Below are 17,312 nucleotides of genomic sequence, written 5' to 3'. Positions count from 1 at the left end.
GGGAAGTGGAGAAGGGTTGTTTCCAAGAGGAAAAATGTTTGGAAGTATTACTCCTGCAATCATCAGACTCGGTTTAGAAAGTGCTAAACATACCACTCAGAATTTTTAATATTTCTGAACATATTTAGAAACTGTGCCAGCAGAAAGGAGCACCACTGGACATCCAAAGCAAATGTAATATCAACCAGTTCACAGACACCTGCTGTATTCTCACAAGTGCCAGCACTTCATAAGCATCCCTGTCACTTCCAGTTACTGTTCTGTCACTTTAGTGCACCTGTTTGAAAGACAGATGCTGGGAATTTTGAAAGACAGTTTGATTCAAGGTTATTCATTTATTCTGAAATTGAAAACTCATGTCTAAAACCTCTACTGCAGACATAAAGCAATTGGAGTAACATTAATATACAAATTCAGAGTCAACAAACATGACATCAGGATTCCTTTTACACCTTTGTGGCATGACACTTCAAAAAATCTTGTGCTTGAAGATTTATAGTAAATCATATTGATGAGCCCTGACATTTAGGATTCTAATATTCACAGTGAGTATTAGTTCTTAATCATTGAAAGAAACTTTACTCAATAATTTCCACCAAGAAGTGCTTTCTAAGTAATGCAGAAAAAGGGAAAATGCAAACTGAAACTTTTCTCACGTTCCTCTGAAGGAAATTCCCCAGACAGGTCAAACCTCAGGAGTCTGACAATGAGCAATATATGCTATAAATCAAACTCTGCATTCCTTTCAACATCCCTATTTTCCTTCCACCAACAGCTGGGTTTGTTTGTTGATTTGCTTTTCTGTTTGCTGGTTTGGGTTTTTGTTCAGGGTTTTTTGGAGGGGAAGTTGTTTACTTGTTTGGGTTTGTTGTTTTGTTTTTTTCCCAGGAGGTAAGAGGGGGAAGTCAAAACAATTGACAGAGTCCTTGAATGTTTCATTGATTTAAACAGGATCAACATTTCAACCCAGTATTGCCTATATCTCAAATTAAACCCCTTTGGTTCTACCATACAGTAAGAATAAACAACTGGTCTTCATTCCTCCAATTAATGGCTCTGGAATGTCTCACAAGCTGATAATCCACTTGACTGAGACCATTACGGACAAGAAAGAGGTTATTTGGCTAAAAACTGTGAAAGTAACATCTCTAGTGTTTTCCTGACAACTAATAGTATAAAAGCTTTTTAATAAACTTGCTTATTTTTGGTAATGCTTCAAGCTTTTCTATTTAAAATGTCGATTTGAAAAAAAGTTCTCCTTAAGGCCATTTTCAAGAGAACCTGGATCTTATCCTGCTCAGTTCAGATGAATTTTTAACAATTTCCCTATGAACCACAGCGGCTTTGGCATGAATTGTCTTTGGAGTTGTAAACAGCACAACTGTGACATACAGGAAATTAAAATTTTATAAAAGCAAAAGTAGATCTAAATCAGTACTGAATGAGCCTGCCTCCACATGGAGAGGTGAACAAGAGGGATGTGAAAGAGTTATATAAAATAACAAAAAAGGAGACCAACCAGGACACAAATGCCTCAAGAACAAAGGATAATTCAATTAAATTGAAAATCATCAAGAAATCAGAACAGTTTGCCCACTGCAGGGTTACTCCATTGAACTGAGGTATGCCAGACACACTCAGGGGCCAAAACCAGCAACTAAAATGAGCTCACTTAAAATATTAAGGATTAGAAACCTTCATGTTTCAGGCTCTAAGTGAAGAAAACAGAGTTTTAGGATGAAATGGCTCCTGTATTTCTAAAAGAGCACACAGAAGACTGAGTGAACAGGTCTGCTTACAACCCACCCATGGCAGAAGAGATTGCTGTTCTAGTCTGTAACATCCTCTGCACAAGCCATGATGTGTCACCACCAGGCCTACTGCTCACAGAATACAAATTTCTCAGGATTTGTGTGCAAAGTCTAAATCAACTGCTCATAACTAGGATTTTAAATCACTGGAAGCTAGTGGTAAAAACAAGTCATAATTGAGAGGGCCTGTCTCCAGTTTGAGGGAGAGATTGCTCTTCATTATGTCTCTCATTATGCCTTTCATCCTCCTGAGTAAGTCTCAGCACAGTTTGGATCTCCTTGGACCTCTTTCATCTACTATACTCTGTTTAATGACAATCCATCATTTAAAAAAGGACCCCAAAAACGACTTTTGCCAACGATAGTTGCTTAGATCATACAGACTCCACACTAGATAAAAGAAATCTTGGGAGGACCAAAGAGAGCTGAACTTAATCAGAGGGATGAAAGACAAAATGAAAATCTATCTACCCTTACATTTAAAAAAGGAGTTTCCTTCAGATAAGACGATCTCAACTCTCTCCCTCTGTGCCTGTTAAATATGGTGTGAGCACTGTCAGATCCTGTGGGACTTTCATGACTGAGATGCTCCAGCAATTCCTGTAAATTGTACACATTTGTATGGTGCTGTCTGAGGTGACCGGGCCACTTCCTATTGATCTAAAACCCTTTTTCCCCCGTTCTTTCCTCCTTCCTCCTAATCAAGGCAGAAATACACAGCCTGGCAAGCTTTGATGTCCCTCTGCTTTACTTCTCATTATTTTGATCTTTTAACAATCCCTCTATTGGTACATGCCCTTAGTGTACATTTTCAGGGTTTGTGCCTTCTGGCTTCAAAAGACTGTTCTACTTGATTAAGGCTTTTTATTCCTTTCCCCCAGAAAACAAATGCTCTTTGTGGCACTAAGAGGCTGATATTTGTTTTGTTTTTCAGATAGGAACAGTATATAGCTAAGCTAGAGAGCCTGCTCGTTCCCTTCTGCAGAGTGGAATATACTGTCCTGGTTTTGAAGGAAATCAAATACATGTAATTTATCTGACGCAGTCTTCATCATCTTTATTTTACGGAAAGTCTACAGATCATTGAGTTGCCTTTGGATAAAATGCTGCACTGTAGATTGCTGTCAGGACAAATTCTCTAAGAGTCTCCTCAATTTTTATGTTGCTGGCATAAGGCTACAGTGACAGAAATGACTCAGAGTCTCTCCTGCTATTAGTTCGCGTCAATAAAGTAATGTCTTGCCAATTCTCCCCCTGCCTATGAAATACTCTTAGAGCAGCTGTACCTGAGGTGGAAGCTGGGCAGATCCAGGCTGAAATATAGTTTTAAGTGTCCTCTGATGCCTGCTGACATCCCCCATTAAAAACAGGAGGGCAGTCCACCATCACTCTTCCGTGAATAACCTGTCACTGGCAAACCAGTATCAATCTTTCTTCCCCTTGTCCTATCAACTCACACCCAAAGAAAGAAAAATTGATCTAGGGGAACATATTACCTGGAAGATCAGTGGGATGTAATACAATATGAGGACAAATTTCCATGTCCCACTGCAGTGCCCAGCTGCAGATTCCAGCCACGCACATTAGCATAGACACCTCTGCTACAGCGTCAGGTTTTAAGAAATTGGCCCAGGACGATTTCTATGAAAACAGGTGATTTTATTTCTCATAAATTAAACTACAGGAATATCAAAGGCAGCCAAAATGCTCAGAGAGATTGGTCCACTATACCTCACATAGCCTCATCTGTACCCTCACCTCCCCTCCCCTCCTGCTCCCAGCCAATTCTCATGCTACAAAACTGAAATTAATCCCATGGAAAATTTCTCTGGGAGAGGATATCTTCCTCATTCCACTGGTGCAGGGAAGGCTAAGAATGCATACATATATGCATGCATAATATTAGTATGGCATTTTGTCTTCTCAATTTTTCCTTGCTCTCCCCTTTGTGAAACACTGACACACATTTCTGCATGAAGCAAATCTATTATCAAATCTACAGCTAAAAACAGATCAAAGCTTATATGTAAACTGACAGAAATCTGACACAAGCAATCTGGACTTATGTAATTCCACATCCATACTGCAGAGATCATTCTCTCCATCTCCTGTGTGCAGATATACACAGCTCACTGAGAATGAAGATTAGTTTTAAATGCAAAACCAACGATAAAGTTTCATTAAGCTCAAGAGATTTTAATTTGTTCAGTGCTATTCACCAGAGGAAGACTCCTAAATACTTAATTTCTTTCTGTTAATGAAATTTGGATATTTTGAAAAAAAAAGGTTTCTAATCTATTCTGACTCTATTGGCAAACCAGGAATTGGAATTACTCAAGAGAAAATTCTGGTGTTTTTACCTGACCTCAATTGTTATTACTTATAGTGGCAAAAGGTGTTATGGAACAAAAATAAAAGGGAGGATTGCCTATAAAATAGATTCTGTTTTATGCAACAGAAGAATAAATTTCAGGAACTTGGAGATGCGAAGGAAAATGTAAGCAAACCAGAATTTTATGATGGGTGTTTTTTCACCACAGGATAATGCCAGATATAAGTCTGAATTCCAGAATTTCCTCTACAGTACTGCTGCCCACCTTTCTACAGTGCAAGTGCTGCATTTGACATTTTTTTCTTTAACAAAAATTTCACTTTTCTGATTTCACAGCATGCTCAAATTATCCAACATGTATTTCTGGTCTGTGCTTCAAAGTACTCACGATTTGCAGTTACCCAGATGTGTTACAGATGTGCTCTCTAGTTCATCATCCACACTGTTAGTGACAGCACTGATGGCAGTCCAGGGTGCGTGTGCCCCGTGGGAAGCTGTCAGGATCTGATCAGAAGCCATCTGAAACAGCCTTCCTGACTGACAGCAAATAGCTGATAACACAGCTTGGATTAGGTTTTTTCAGCCAGTTGCACAACCACCTCACCCTGCATTTCTCTAGGTCATACTTTGGTACTGCACATGGGACGGTTTCACGTGGGACTGGACTTGATGTCTTCCTGAAGTTAAGGAATATTATCTGTGCTGCTTTTCACTTACCTTACTGCCTGACCTCCAGCCCACTGCCTTGTCAAGGAAAGAACTCAGATTATCAAAAAACAAGAACAGTGAATCAATTCTGGTTTGGCTGTTTCTTAACCCCTCGTACTGTCCGTATGTTTTTAAGCTAAAAATTGAATTATCAGCAAGAAGAGGAAAATAATGCAACACATCTTTGTGAATTTGCAATATGATGTACAGGAATTATATTTGTAAAGTGTTGGTGAAGCCCTGGGCAGGCATGGCTGATAAACAGACCAAGGCTCTTCATTCTGGAAAGGTAATCTCCTTCCTGAGCCTCAGAGTCATCCTAGACAAACTCTGCTTCATGTTCTTTTCAAATGTATCACAAACAAGACTCAGCTCCTGACTGGTAATTATTTTGCCCTTCAATTATTTGTTCCCAATGCCACCAGCCTCCAGGCAGGTGTCTTCTAGACCAGGACTCTAGCTGGGACCACTCAAGTTCAGCTCTGTTTGTGTCTCTGTAACCCCTGTTACAACCTAGACCAGAACCACCAAGAAAAACACTGACCAACAAATGAACACATCCCTCGGATTAAGGCTCAAGGTGCCATTGTCCTACCTGCCCTACCTGCTCCCTAATACTGGAGGGAGCTGCTGATGACAGGTAAGCTGCTGTCAGCTGGACAGATTGACACAGGACTGCACCAAGAGTCCTGCCCAAAAAACATCACCAGCAAACTGAAGCAGTTGAGTCTCCGCCACGTTTACTGTCATAATTGCATTCCTTGTAAACTTCAGGTTATCACATTGCCTTCAGCCTGTAAATTGTCACAAGATTCTAATATGTACCTCCTGCAATTGGTAATTCTGTGCAAAAGCATTCTGCAACTCAAATCACATTGATGTGTTCATTTAGCTAATCAGCAGTTATATTAACTATCTACAAAACAGAAAATAAGAAGTGTTGGGTGACTTATCTTATAAGCAAAAAAAAAAAAATAGTAACTGATGCTTTTTTGATGGCACATCTCATTATAAAGAGGTTACCATAAAATAATTGCAGGAGAAACAACAAGAGTATATATGGCCATTATACCGAGTTACTGGTGGATAACACAGCAGATAATACAGCTAAAGGATGCCTGTTTGAAATATTTCTGTAGATACAATCTTAACAGGCTATATCTAAACTCATCCTTTCATCTTGCTTAATATGATGCATTAACTTGGTCACTATTAGACTTGTGATCACAGTACTGCCTGTGTTTTATACAAGACTTCACTGGAACTATCACTGTATTTAGACACACTCAGGAAACTTAGGTAACAAATTGTTACCATTTTTTTCTTATGATTTTTTTCTCTTGGTCTGAATCAGCCTAAAACCAGTCTTGTCTGCAATGTCCCTACAGCTATCAGAAAGCTCCAGAGCAAGAGCCAGAAACCTGCAATGAAGGAGACAGAAATCTTAAATTGCCCAAGTCTGGTGCTGCCTGCATCCCACGTTTTCACTGTCAATTCATATATCAACTTTTCAACTGTAACAGATTATATTTAACACTAACCATCTTAGCAAAATCCACGTGGTGTGAATTTACAACCCAGCTAAAGCAGGAAAGGAAATACATCCTGTGTGGTCTGACAGTAGAGCAACCAAAAGAAATACACCCCAGAGATGCTCAATGGGGCTGTCCAGGATTGATCCAACCTGTGACCTCCAGTGAGTGAGGGAGAGTTCTGTTCTCCAAAGCTAAGGAATCGCTTCTTATTGCTGCATTGGTGAGTGTGCATTCTTGTTTTCCTGTACATAAATCAATAAACTATCTCTAAAAATATTTCCTGCTCTGTGTCACAGCATTTCTGTATTCTTGAGATGGGGAGCTACAGCTCTGAGAAGGACTTACTGTCTCATTAACAGGGGGAAATATGGTCAAACACTCCAAATGAATCAAAGCAAAGTGGCAGGAGCAGGAGAAATAAGACATGGCATTTTCCATTGCTGCAGCTTCTCTTTGCTTTGGGAAAGTAACTCGTTTTTTCATAATCATGTTGTCAGTGTATTTCCAGAACCAGTTTTTAAAGCAGAGTCTCATTAGACCCATCTGGTCTTTAATATGTGTCTGTTTACATCACCAATGGTGTTTGAAGCAACCTTCAAAGACACTTGCTTAAAACAGGCTTTCCATCCACTAATTAAACCTGAACAATCCCTTGTAATGAGCAACACATTTTTTCCCAAAAACTGTGTGTGTCCCAGGTAGCTCTTTATGTCAGCATGGAAAGGAGAGGTCATTCCTGAAGGATCCTCCATCACAAATATCCAAAACAAGGGAATTCACCAAACAGCACCTGACGAAGCAGCAACTCTCATGAAACCATGGAATGGTCTGAACTGGAAACCATCCAGCTCATCTCACTCCACCCCTGCCATGGGCAAGGACACCTTCCACTATTCCAGGGTTGATCCCTGAACACTTCAGAGATGGAGACATCCACAGCTTCTCTGGGCATCCTGTGCCAGGGCCTAACCACTCTCAAAGGTAAGACTTCCTTCCAACTCTACTTTTTGTCAGTTCAAAGCCATTCCCCCTTGCTCTATCACTCCACGCCCTCTCCAGCTCTCTTGAAACCCCTTTAGGGCACTGTAAGGGGCTCCAACATCTCCCTGGAGCCTTCTCTTCTCCAGGCTGAACAATCCCAGCTCTCAGCCTGCCTTCATAGCAGAGATTCTTGAGTTTTCTGAGCATCTCTGTGATTTCCCCTGGATCTGCTCCAGCAGGTCTACATCCTTCTCATGTCAAGGACCCCAGAGCTGGATGCAGAGTTCCAAGTGGGGTCTCAGAGCGGGGCAGAGGGGCAAAATCCCCTCCCTCATCTGCTGCCCACAGTGCTTTGGATGCAGCCCAGGGCAAGGTTGGGTGTTCTGGGCTTCAGGTGCACGTTGCCATCTCTGAGCTTCTCATCAACTAACAGTTCCAAGTCCTTCCTCCTGCTCCCAATCCATGCTTCACCCAGCCTGTATTTCTGCTTGGGATTGCCCCCAGCCTGTGCAGGACCTTTTCTCACAATCTTGACACCTCCTAGTAAATTAGTCCCTGGTGGAGGCAAATGACAGCTGTACAGCGACACAAAAGCTTGCAGAGATCCTCATTTACTGACAGTAATGTTGTCTTATGTAACCATCAAGCAACATCCTCACTCTGTTTTATTTGAGTGCCCTGTCTTGGAGGCTTTTTGCCAATCATGCCTCAAATAAGTTTAAATAACAGCTATATTTATTAGTTCTAAAGGCTACCTTTCTCTTTCCTACGGCATTGCTTGCTGAATAAGTTAGTCCATCGAAGCTGACATAAAAAATGAAAGGCTATTGTAATTAGTGTAATACCTTTCCAAGATAAAACCATAAAAAACTGCAGCTTCAGACAGCTGTCATCTCCTTGGCTATTCTGCTTATTATTCACAGAAAAACTCTGATATCTTCTGCATATTATGCAGTACGTTTACATGCAATTTCAGTGAAAATGCTCATGGAACAGGATCTCTAAGTGTCTATCTCAGAATCTAGCCAAGAGAAAGAACAGAGCTTGAAAGTAATTTTAAACCTCATTTTCCATCAGTACACTCATTGTCCTAAATAGGTACACATATACACATACTTTTTTTTCTTTAGAAATAATTTATATGAACTCAATGTTCTTATATAATTGGCTAGATATGACAGTCACTGAAAACTAAAATCCTCTTTTTTATATGACAGGGTATGGAGAGAAAAAAAATCTAAAAAAAGGATGCTCCAAGGAACAGTGAGACTGATTATCTTCAGAAGTAAAAGGGTAATTGCTGTCACACAGCAAAAAAGGAACCAGCCAAATTCATATGAATACTCTTTGGACAAGAAGCACTTACTGGCTAAAGATGCTGTACTTTATGTAATGCAATTGCTGCGTGGAGTGGTGGTGATACCTCGAATGCAAGCTCATTCACAGGATGCCTGAATATTGCAGGAAGGCAGCAACTATCTCTTACACCTGGGATTCTTCCAGTGATGGCCCAGACTCCCCTGAAAACACCCACAGACTCACAGTATCATACAAGGTAATTTAGGACAGAAGGGGCCTCTGAGGATCCAGTGCCTGCTCTAAGCAGGGTCTACCTCCAAGCAGAAAGGGCTGCTCAAGACCTTTTTTTGCTGAGTGTTCAGTATCTCCAAGCTATCTACAGTCTGTCTGGGCAACTTGGGAGTTTCTCTCACTCCAGCCTGTGACTTGTCTTCTGTTAATCCACTGTGCATCTCTGGGAAGTGTGGTTCCATCTCATCTGTGAACTCCAGACACTCTTCCAGGTTGAACAAACCCAAATCCCCAGCCTCACCTCACATGGTAATTCAAAAATATGTCCAAAGCCCCCTTGCAGTGAAGAAAGACAAGATCAGAAGTCCTCCAGTGTTGAGGTTTACAAGCCAAGGAGCCCCTGCAAGGCATGCAAGCAAACATCTCCCCTGCCTAAAGGGCTGCTCCCTGACAACACAGAGCACCCTCTGCACTCTCCTGAGGAGCTCAAGTACCAGCAAGGAGAGGTATTAACAAAACCTTTATGAGACTTTCCCTTACTAAACTTCTACAGATAAGATACAGAACTACTGAAAACCCAGCAGCTTCTTTTCCAGACAAAGTATGGTCAGAGTTAACAGCTGGATTTCAGCTGCCTTGTCTGTGGAGATCACTCCTCCTGTTCATACAAAATATCTTCAAAAATCTTCTTCCATGGGTCTCATCTGAGATCTCCTTTTCCTGAGACCTCACTCATCTTTAATAATACCCAGCAGAGTGGTTCTATCACTATATGTAATTATGAAAACCAAAGCTGTTACAAAAGCCACAGTTAATTACAAAAAAGTGAACGTGGCACTGAAACTATTTTTGCTTAAACTCACCCAGGTAGGTTTTTCACAATTACCCTAGAACAGCACATAGCCTAGGTAATTACTGGAGGGCTCTCCACACAGTAAAAGTAAGTGTGATACTCTTCTATTATACCTCTGATTCTGTCAGAGTAAGATGAACACAAAGTTCATGCACCTACTAGAACATAAAGATTACCACCCCTTCACACAGACTGAACAGTACAATTTACAGATTTGAAAACCTTGTGGAAAGGTTTGTGGTCAAAACCTAGTTAAAGATATTTACTCCTTTGAGTTTTAGTTTAAAACACATTTCTTCTTTCAGATACATCCCACATACTGTCAGGGCTTTTCTTTCTTCTCCTTTGTTTCCAAATTATATAAGAAATTCATTTCATCTTTAAAGAATAGCTTCTACCTTTGTGAAGGAGTAAATTATTATGTCAAGTTTCCTCAGTTAGCATACCTGTATAGCAATTTTTTTTTCAATAAAAATAATCTTTTGTTAAAAGTTTCATTGTATTTTCCAGGAGACTGATAACAACCACATCTCCAGCCACCTGCAGGCACCACTACAGACTGGTGCATACTCTGAACATTCTTCTCAACACTTCTGTTCAGACAATGGGACCACTAATTTCTAAGTGCCTAATTATGCCAAGGGCAGGAGCCCAAAGACTTTACCCATGCTGAACTTCTTCAAAAGTCTTAATGAAAATCAGGCCTCAGGCAAATCATTAATAAAATTCAAAATCATGAGGAAATTATCCTTTCCATTTTTAGCATAAAGAATGGATTACTTCATAAAAGCCTATAGATAATTCATTTAAAGCTCACACACTTCAGCTTTAGGCAGAAAAGCAGGTTAAGATATTTGAACATCAAGCATAGATCTTCTCCTATACTCCCAGCTATTGTGTTAGTGGTACTTTAATGCCCAGAACAGCAGAACAACTCTATGATGGAAGCAGTTCCCAACACTTTATTTCATACATGTCCTAGGTTGACTATATGATGCTTTTATCCCCAATTGTCATGTTCTGTTTATGCTGAATAATAAGTTTTGCACCTTTAAGACACGTTCCAGAGAGTGAAGCGGGGAGGGAAGAAGCAGCACTTTGTTTTCACACACCGCACTCACTCCTCCACATTCCTGCTCCTGGACTGTGATGTCTGCGGATGGACAGACAGCAGGACAGAGCTCTCCTTCGCTTTCAGTTAGTTTAGCTAGCTGAAGCAAAGAAGTTCCCCGGACTGTGGGGTTTTTCCTTTTCTTTGGACCTGTTTAAACCTGCTCTGGACTGAACACCCAGCAGAGCACCGGCAGCTCCACCTGAGGCCCACCAGGCCGGGCCTGGGCCGCGGCATTTCCAGCACTGAGGGACTGATCAGAGACTGAGTGAGCTCAGCTGCAACCTGGGGAGGGGACTTTCTGAGTTTGTCATCTCTTTTGGAGCAGCAAAGGGTTTTATTGATTAGGTTTTATTGTTTAATAAACAGTTTTTTTCCACTTTTCTCCAAAGAAGTATTTTCTCCCAGACCGGTTGGGTGGAGGGGCCAATTGAATCTGCTTTCCTAGAGAAATCCCTTTAAGAATTCTCTCCCCAGTTTGCCCTGAACCAGAACAGTAAAGTACTTCAGTTAGCTTCCAAATTACCTACTGCAAAAGAGCAAAGACTTAAATGCCATATCCAACACCTTTACACTGGGGGCAGGATGAAGACTCTTACCCCTGGACTGTAGGCCGTGCCCGCACGGCTCGCTCTGCCCCGGCGGACCCTGGCGCACCGAGGCTGGCACCAGCACACAGGGGCTCCAGCGGTGGCTCTTCCACCTGCAGCAGAACAGCCAACAATGAAGTGCTTCAAACTGGAAAACAGGGAACAAATCTCAGCACAAACTCCAGTTACCAATCATTTGGGGTCACAAAGCTGTAATTACTCCTGACACAAGCACTGGGAACCGGATTTTAGATGCCAGGTTCACCCTCTAGGAAGCCACGTCCTTGTCCAGCAATGTTTCCCCTTTCTCATCTTGCAGGGCATGTTTCAAAGTTAGGTAAGATACACATGAAATAGCTCCAGAGGCCTTTGTCACCAGGCTCTCCTCCTGCTCTCATACAGCTGATATTGTTCCCAGTCTGCTTTCCATACTCACAGCCATGGGAAGCAGTTTTCCATGGTACCAGGCAGAGCAGAGCATTGTGTCCCTTGCCTGGCACTGCCTTCAGCTCCACACTCTGCTCCAGGACCATCTTAAATGGGATGTGCAGGCTGGACATTCTTATGCAAAGATATAATGCTTTTCTATTTAATATATTGCACAACAGATGGGCCACAGAATCCTAATTAAGAGCAGTGAGTAACTACTCTATAGTATTATTTGTTTAATCAGAACTTTTTAAGTGTGTACTATTCACTGGAGTGAGAGTACCAAGGGAAAAGACAAGAGTTTCTGCAATAACCATGCAATTATGATTCAGGCACTCTAGGGCTTGTGGTCCCAAAATAGCTTACATTGATTTTTAGATACAATGAGGGGGGAGTTCCCAGTAACAGCTTCCTTACACACATCAGACCCTGAGGTTACTATTTCTAGGAGCTGAGTCTGTTGGTGTTTGTTCTGATGATTCCAGATCTACAAAAATCTCCAGCTTCAGCTCTACTTTTACACATTTTGCAAGGTACACTATTTGTTTTAAACTCTGCATTTTCCAAAATTATCTTATTTTCTGGTGAAAATTGTGCCAGACAAGAGTAATTTCTGGAGAAAGGGACACCCACTAGAGACAGACTCCAAGCGAACAGTTTTTACCTATACACTGGACAGATGGGAACATCTTCACATTCTCTTTCCTCATACAAGGTGTCTGGACATGGCTGTCCCCCATTGGCAGAATCCTGAAGGATAATCCTGTACCGGGACTGCTTAACTGCAGTGGCATTGCCTGTAAAGCAAAAAAAAGTTGTCTTTCAGACATGGCTGTCATCCCAAGTTATTGATTTAGGTGCCTTGGTTAGAAATATGTTCTGTGTTTCATTTATATTTTGAAACTATGAGCACCTTAACATTTCTTCCTTTAAAATTATCAGTAGTTCAGCAGAACAGCAGCTGGAAGGATGATAAATCAAAAGCCTAAGAAATGCATCCAAAAACATCTGTTTAACAGAACACCAAATCAAGTAAGACAATAAATAAATAAGAAAATAAACAACTAAACTGGAAAAAGAATAAAAGCCAAAAAAATAAACTGTCATAAAGGAAGGTTTTGTTTCTAAGAACACATTCTGGGGGTCTCAGGCTGCTACCAGTAACCCATCTTTATGGCTCTAGAAATCAGAGATGATAACTTCCTGATGGGAAAACCATTGCAACCAACAGAGGCTAACTATCTACTTAACCTGAGTTGATGCAAGACCAATCCATCTAGAAACACAGTTCACAAAATCCATGCACAGAATGCAGCAGGAAAGACAAGAACAAGATTTATCTATTTGTCTCTACAGCTAAAGCAAACACAATCCTTGGCTGTGTAAGTGGTAAGAGCAAAGTGAGAGCTGGCTTAACCACTGCATATGGCATTCTCTGGGTACTGTATTCACACTTCAAAAACAGGTGCTAGAAAAGTAAAAAGGGATCTCAGGAGAACTCCTTAATGGATGTTACAGACCATGTAAAAACTTTTAAATAGTGGACTTCATCAAATACATCTGAAAGAGGAAAGCCAATAAGCCCACTATGAGTATCATTTTTCCAGCTCAGAATAAGGCAAAGCTGCAGTGGCAAAATTACAATGTAGTAGAATAGAAGGAAAACTTAGAAACTACATCATGAACACAAAGCACAAGCACAGATTCAAGAAAAATGTTGACTTTAAAAATAGCAAGTCATACAAGCTTCCCCTGGCACATGTGCCACCCTGGTGAGATCACTGCAAAGGAACACTGCACTGGCAGGATGCTGCTCAGCACAGCTGCTGCCCTGGTGCAGGAAAAGCACATCCAGAGAGATCCTCTCCTGCTGCTTCCACAGCCACTACCTGAGGCAGCTTCCTACAGTCTCCTTTCACAGCCTGATCTGCTGCCTGTAAAGCCTCACAAAGAGCCTTTCTTAAAATCTAGCCCACACCACCACTCCTGGAAATTAAACTTTTTTATCTTCTGTCTACCACATGAAGAAAAGAGTTTATCCCTGTCACCTAATGCATAATATTTACAAAATTGCAAGGGCTTGCATCCATTCTAAGTGTTCCCCTCTCTAAACTAAGCAAACCCAGCTTTGTAGATCCAATTCAATTCCCTCTCATTGCTCACTTTTACACTGTGCCCAAGGACATGCAGCCTCCCCAGGGCACAGTACAGTGACCCCTCAGGGGTCTCACATACAACATGCCTGGAATTCGACAAGCCTGGTATGAGTTTCAGCATTTCTAACTGCTGACTTCCATTCATTTTGTAGTCCATTGCATCTCCAGAGGTGCCTGAGGCCACAAAGACTATTTAGGGAGCAGAGCACTTGATGCACAGAGTCAAACCAGGACAGCTGGGACTCTTCAGCTTGGAGAGAAGGCTCACAGGATCTTATCATGTGTATCAATACACTACAACAGGCAGTAAGGAGACACAGACTATTTTCACTGTGATATCCACTGTGAGATTTTTTCAAGCAGCTGAGTATCCATTTAAGAGTGATTTAATTTAAGCCACTGTTCCTCAGCTTCTTGATAGAAGTTTAATGTGTCAAAAATCTACCACTTCCCTTAATCAGAACAGCTACTCTGTCAAAAAAAAGAAGAGATTAAATTTATTGGGCACAATCTGTTCTCAATAAATCCTTACTGGCCAGTTTATTACAATCTGATTCTTGAAATGTTTACATCTTGAGTAATAACTTGTTCTTGTAGTTTTCTACATAACAAAGCTAGGGTGAGTAATCTACAATTCTCTTGACCTTTCTTTTTGGAGGAGCAGAGGCAAGAGGGAGAGTTTTGGTTTGGTCTGCCTTGTTATTACTGAGTTTTAGTTTTTTAAGACTTAATTTCTCACCCATGAGAGAGTCATTTGATGCTCTGGCATTACTTTACTACTTCCTTCTTATTCACACAACCTCAATGACATGGCAATAGCTACTCATTGGAAACACTCCTTTTCTCCTGGCTGCAGATAGGAAACAATGGCAACAACTGCAAATTCCCCATGTTGTACTTCCCCCATTTCTCAGAATGTACATTTCATCCAGTTCCTCCTTATTTTTAATCCATTTATGCAATTTTCACTGTCTAATATCCTCTAGCTTAGTTTGCATTCTTGATTCTAATCTTTGTGAAACAATATGAGAATCCAAAAGGAAACAAGATCCTGAATAGCTCTGATAATCAGATATAAAAGAGCTTCTCTAGATGTATGTGGTGCTCCTCTTCATGGTTTGAACCTGGAACTTGCAAATCACATACAGACCTACACATGCCTTGCTCCCCAGTGCTACTGGCTTGCTATTAGCACAGTTTCAGAATAGGAATTACAGTCCAGGAGGGCTTCAGCCCCTTGGAGAGGCTTTCTTGGAGCTTCCAGGTCTTCTGTACTCCTCTCTGCGTAGAACAAGTTCCAAGAGGTGTAGATAGCAATTCCTGCAGTTTGTTGAAGTCTATATTTTTTTCTAATGTCTTGTTGATATTGCCATCCTTCCTTTCCAATAATCATGAACTCTATCACTTTGTGATGATTTTCATTCAAATTATCTACCACCATTTGAATCTTACCCATTTCCTTCCTATTAATCAGTACCAAATCTAAATGAGCTTCCCACAGTCATTTTCTTCACCTCAAGAAACTAAATTATCCTCAACATTTATTGCACCTTACTCAAACCCCATTTTCAAAATTGAATTTCCACACTGGCTTTTCTATAGCATTCCTTATAAATGTTAATGAACATAATTTTTATATTTCAGTTAAAATTGCTATAGCCTGATTTTTCCAGAGTACTAGCACTGTGGAGGACTGTCCTTTCAAAACCAAACGGATTTCCAGCATGGCTATGACTGTTTGCCCTCCTGAAAAAAAGTCAAGCCTCAGGATCTCAGGACCATCTTAACTACTCTGCACTTGACTTTGCAACTCAGATAATGCTATTTGAGAATTTCAAAGGTTCTTTACCTCTGCTTCCACTCCCCCCTCCTGTGCCACCAGCCTCCATTCTCCTCCTTTACAGAGCCACACAACTCCTACCAAGCCACTCTTCCTCCTCCCTGGATCTTGCATCCTTCCTTCCTCTGTCTTTCACCCCCAGGGCTCACAGAACTGCACCACCATTCTCAGGTGAGGGACAAACTCCTGGAACATGTGCTGTATCAGGTCCAGTTTCCACAGAAAACATCCAGCTTCCACTCTAATGCTGAGCAGATGGCAAGCCAGAGTCTGGTCAACATGAGACTCTGCTCACACAAAAAACAAGGACAAATTTTCTGAGATTTTCTGGGATTTTAGTCACCAAAATCAGTGCTGTCCTCCAATACCTTTGTAGAGATAAGAGCTCTTAAGTCTTCCACTTTGACCAGTTCTGGTTTTGTGTTTATGAGGATTGGAAGTGGCAGGTCATGGACTGTCTGACACAAGGTACAGGTTGTTGGAATTTCTTATTGTGGCACACCATGCATTTTATCTACTTTTACCCCATCTCATTTCAAATCTGATTTAAGGCATGGAAAAAATAAGACAGTTACTATCTAACATTTCACGTAAACTTGTTTAGAGAATTAAGTAACTGAAATTTTCTAACCTTCCTCCTGGACAGCCAATGCCCAGAAGAGAAGAGGTACTTACAGGTACCATCTATTTTCAGAAGGAAGATGAAAAATGTTATTTATTGTCAGTTATTTGCTTTTTTTAATCTCCCTGCCTTAAATCTATGCTGGCAGACCAGGGAGTACCTCATCCATGCTGAAAGCAGTTACCTCTCCAGGCCGCCTTCACCCCCAGGAAAGCAAGTGACAGAGGAAAATCCACCTGCTGCTCATTCAAACCACTTCATATCCTGAAACCACCCTACTGCTTCTTTGATTCTGTTTTCAATCCATCCTCAAAGCCCAGGTAAAACAGACACATTACAGAAGACTGCAGGAGACAGTTGCCACCTGTAAGTATCTGAAGAGGCAGAGAATCAATAACTTGCAACAAGCTCCCTGCTCCTGCCTCCCCAACAGGTGCTGGGACTCAGCGGCACTTCCTTTGTGAATTATGCTGTCCACCCATCTGTTACTGCCCTAAGTTCAGTGCTGTCTGCCCTCCTGAGGCAGCAGATAATCTTCTGCCAGAAGACAGACGGTTGTCTGATGACATTTAAATGTAGGGAAAATGTCAGCTTTTTTATTGTGAGATGGTAAACTTGGATGTATTTCCTCAGATAAACTACAAACAGCTCAACTGGTAAAGTTCTGTGTAAAGCTGATTTAATGATTCCATGTTTGTCTAAGTTCTGATCTTATGCTGGTACACAATTAATTTTAAATCTGCCAGGCAATACCTGTTCCTGCTTGATCTGATTAGTAATTCACCATCTGTATATTGCTTTCATTAAATACAAC

General features: G+C 41.1%; 1 protein-coding gene across 2 annotated transcripts in view; it reads right to left on the bottom strand.

The window, feature by feature from the left end:
- The window catches only part of THSD7B (thrombospondin type 1 domain containing 7B), a 298,626-nt gene that overhangs the window by 112,424 nt on the left and 168,890 nt on the right, over positions 1-17,312 (bottom strand). For both annotated transcript variants that reach the window (XM_030952035.1, XM_030952034.1), the window contains exons 12-13: positions 12,545-12,677; positions 11,461-11,564 (exon numbers count right to left, since the gene is read on the bottom strand). In XM_030952035.1, the coding sequence (XP_030807895.1) occupies positions 11,461-11,564; positions 12,545-12,677 (237 nt within the window). The remainder of the gene's footprint in view (positions 1-11,460; positions 11,565-12,544; positions 12,678-17,312) is intronic.

Source organism: Camarhynchus parvulus, chromosome 7, assembly GCF_901933205.1.
Source record: "Camarhynchus parvulus chromosome 7, STF_HiC, whole genome shotgun sequence".
NCBI classification, from domain to species: domain Eukaryota; kingdom Metazoa; phylum Chordata; class Aves; order Passeriformes; family Thraupidae; genus Camarhynchus; species Camarhynchus parvulus.
Note: the sequence above shows the minus strand (reverse complement) of the source record. Positions and strands in the feature narration are given on the sequence as shown.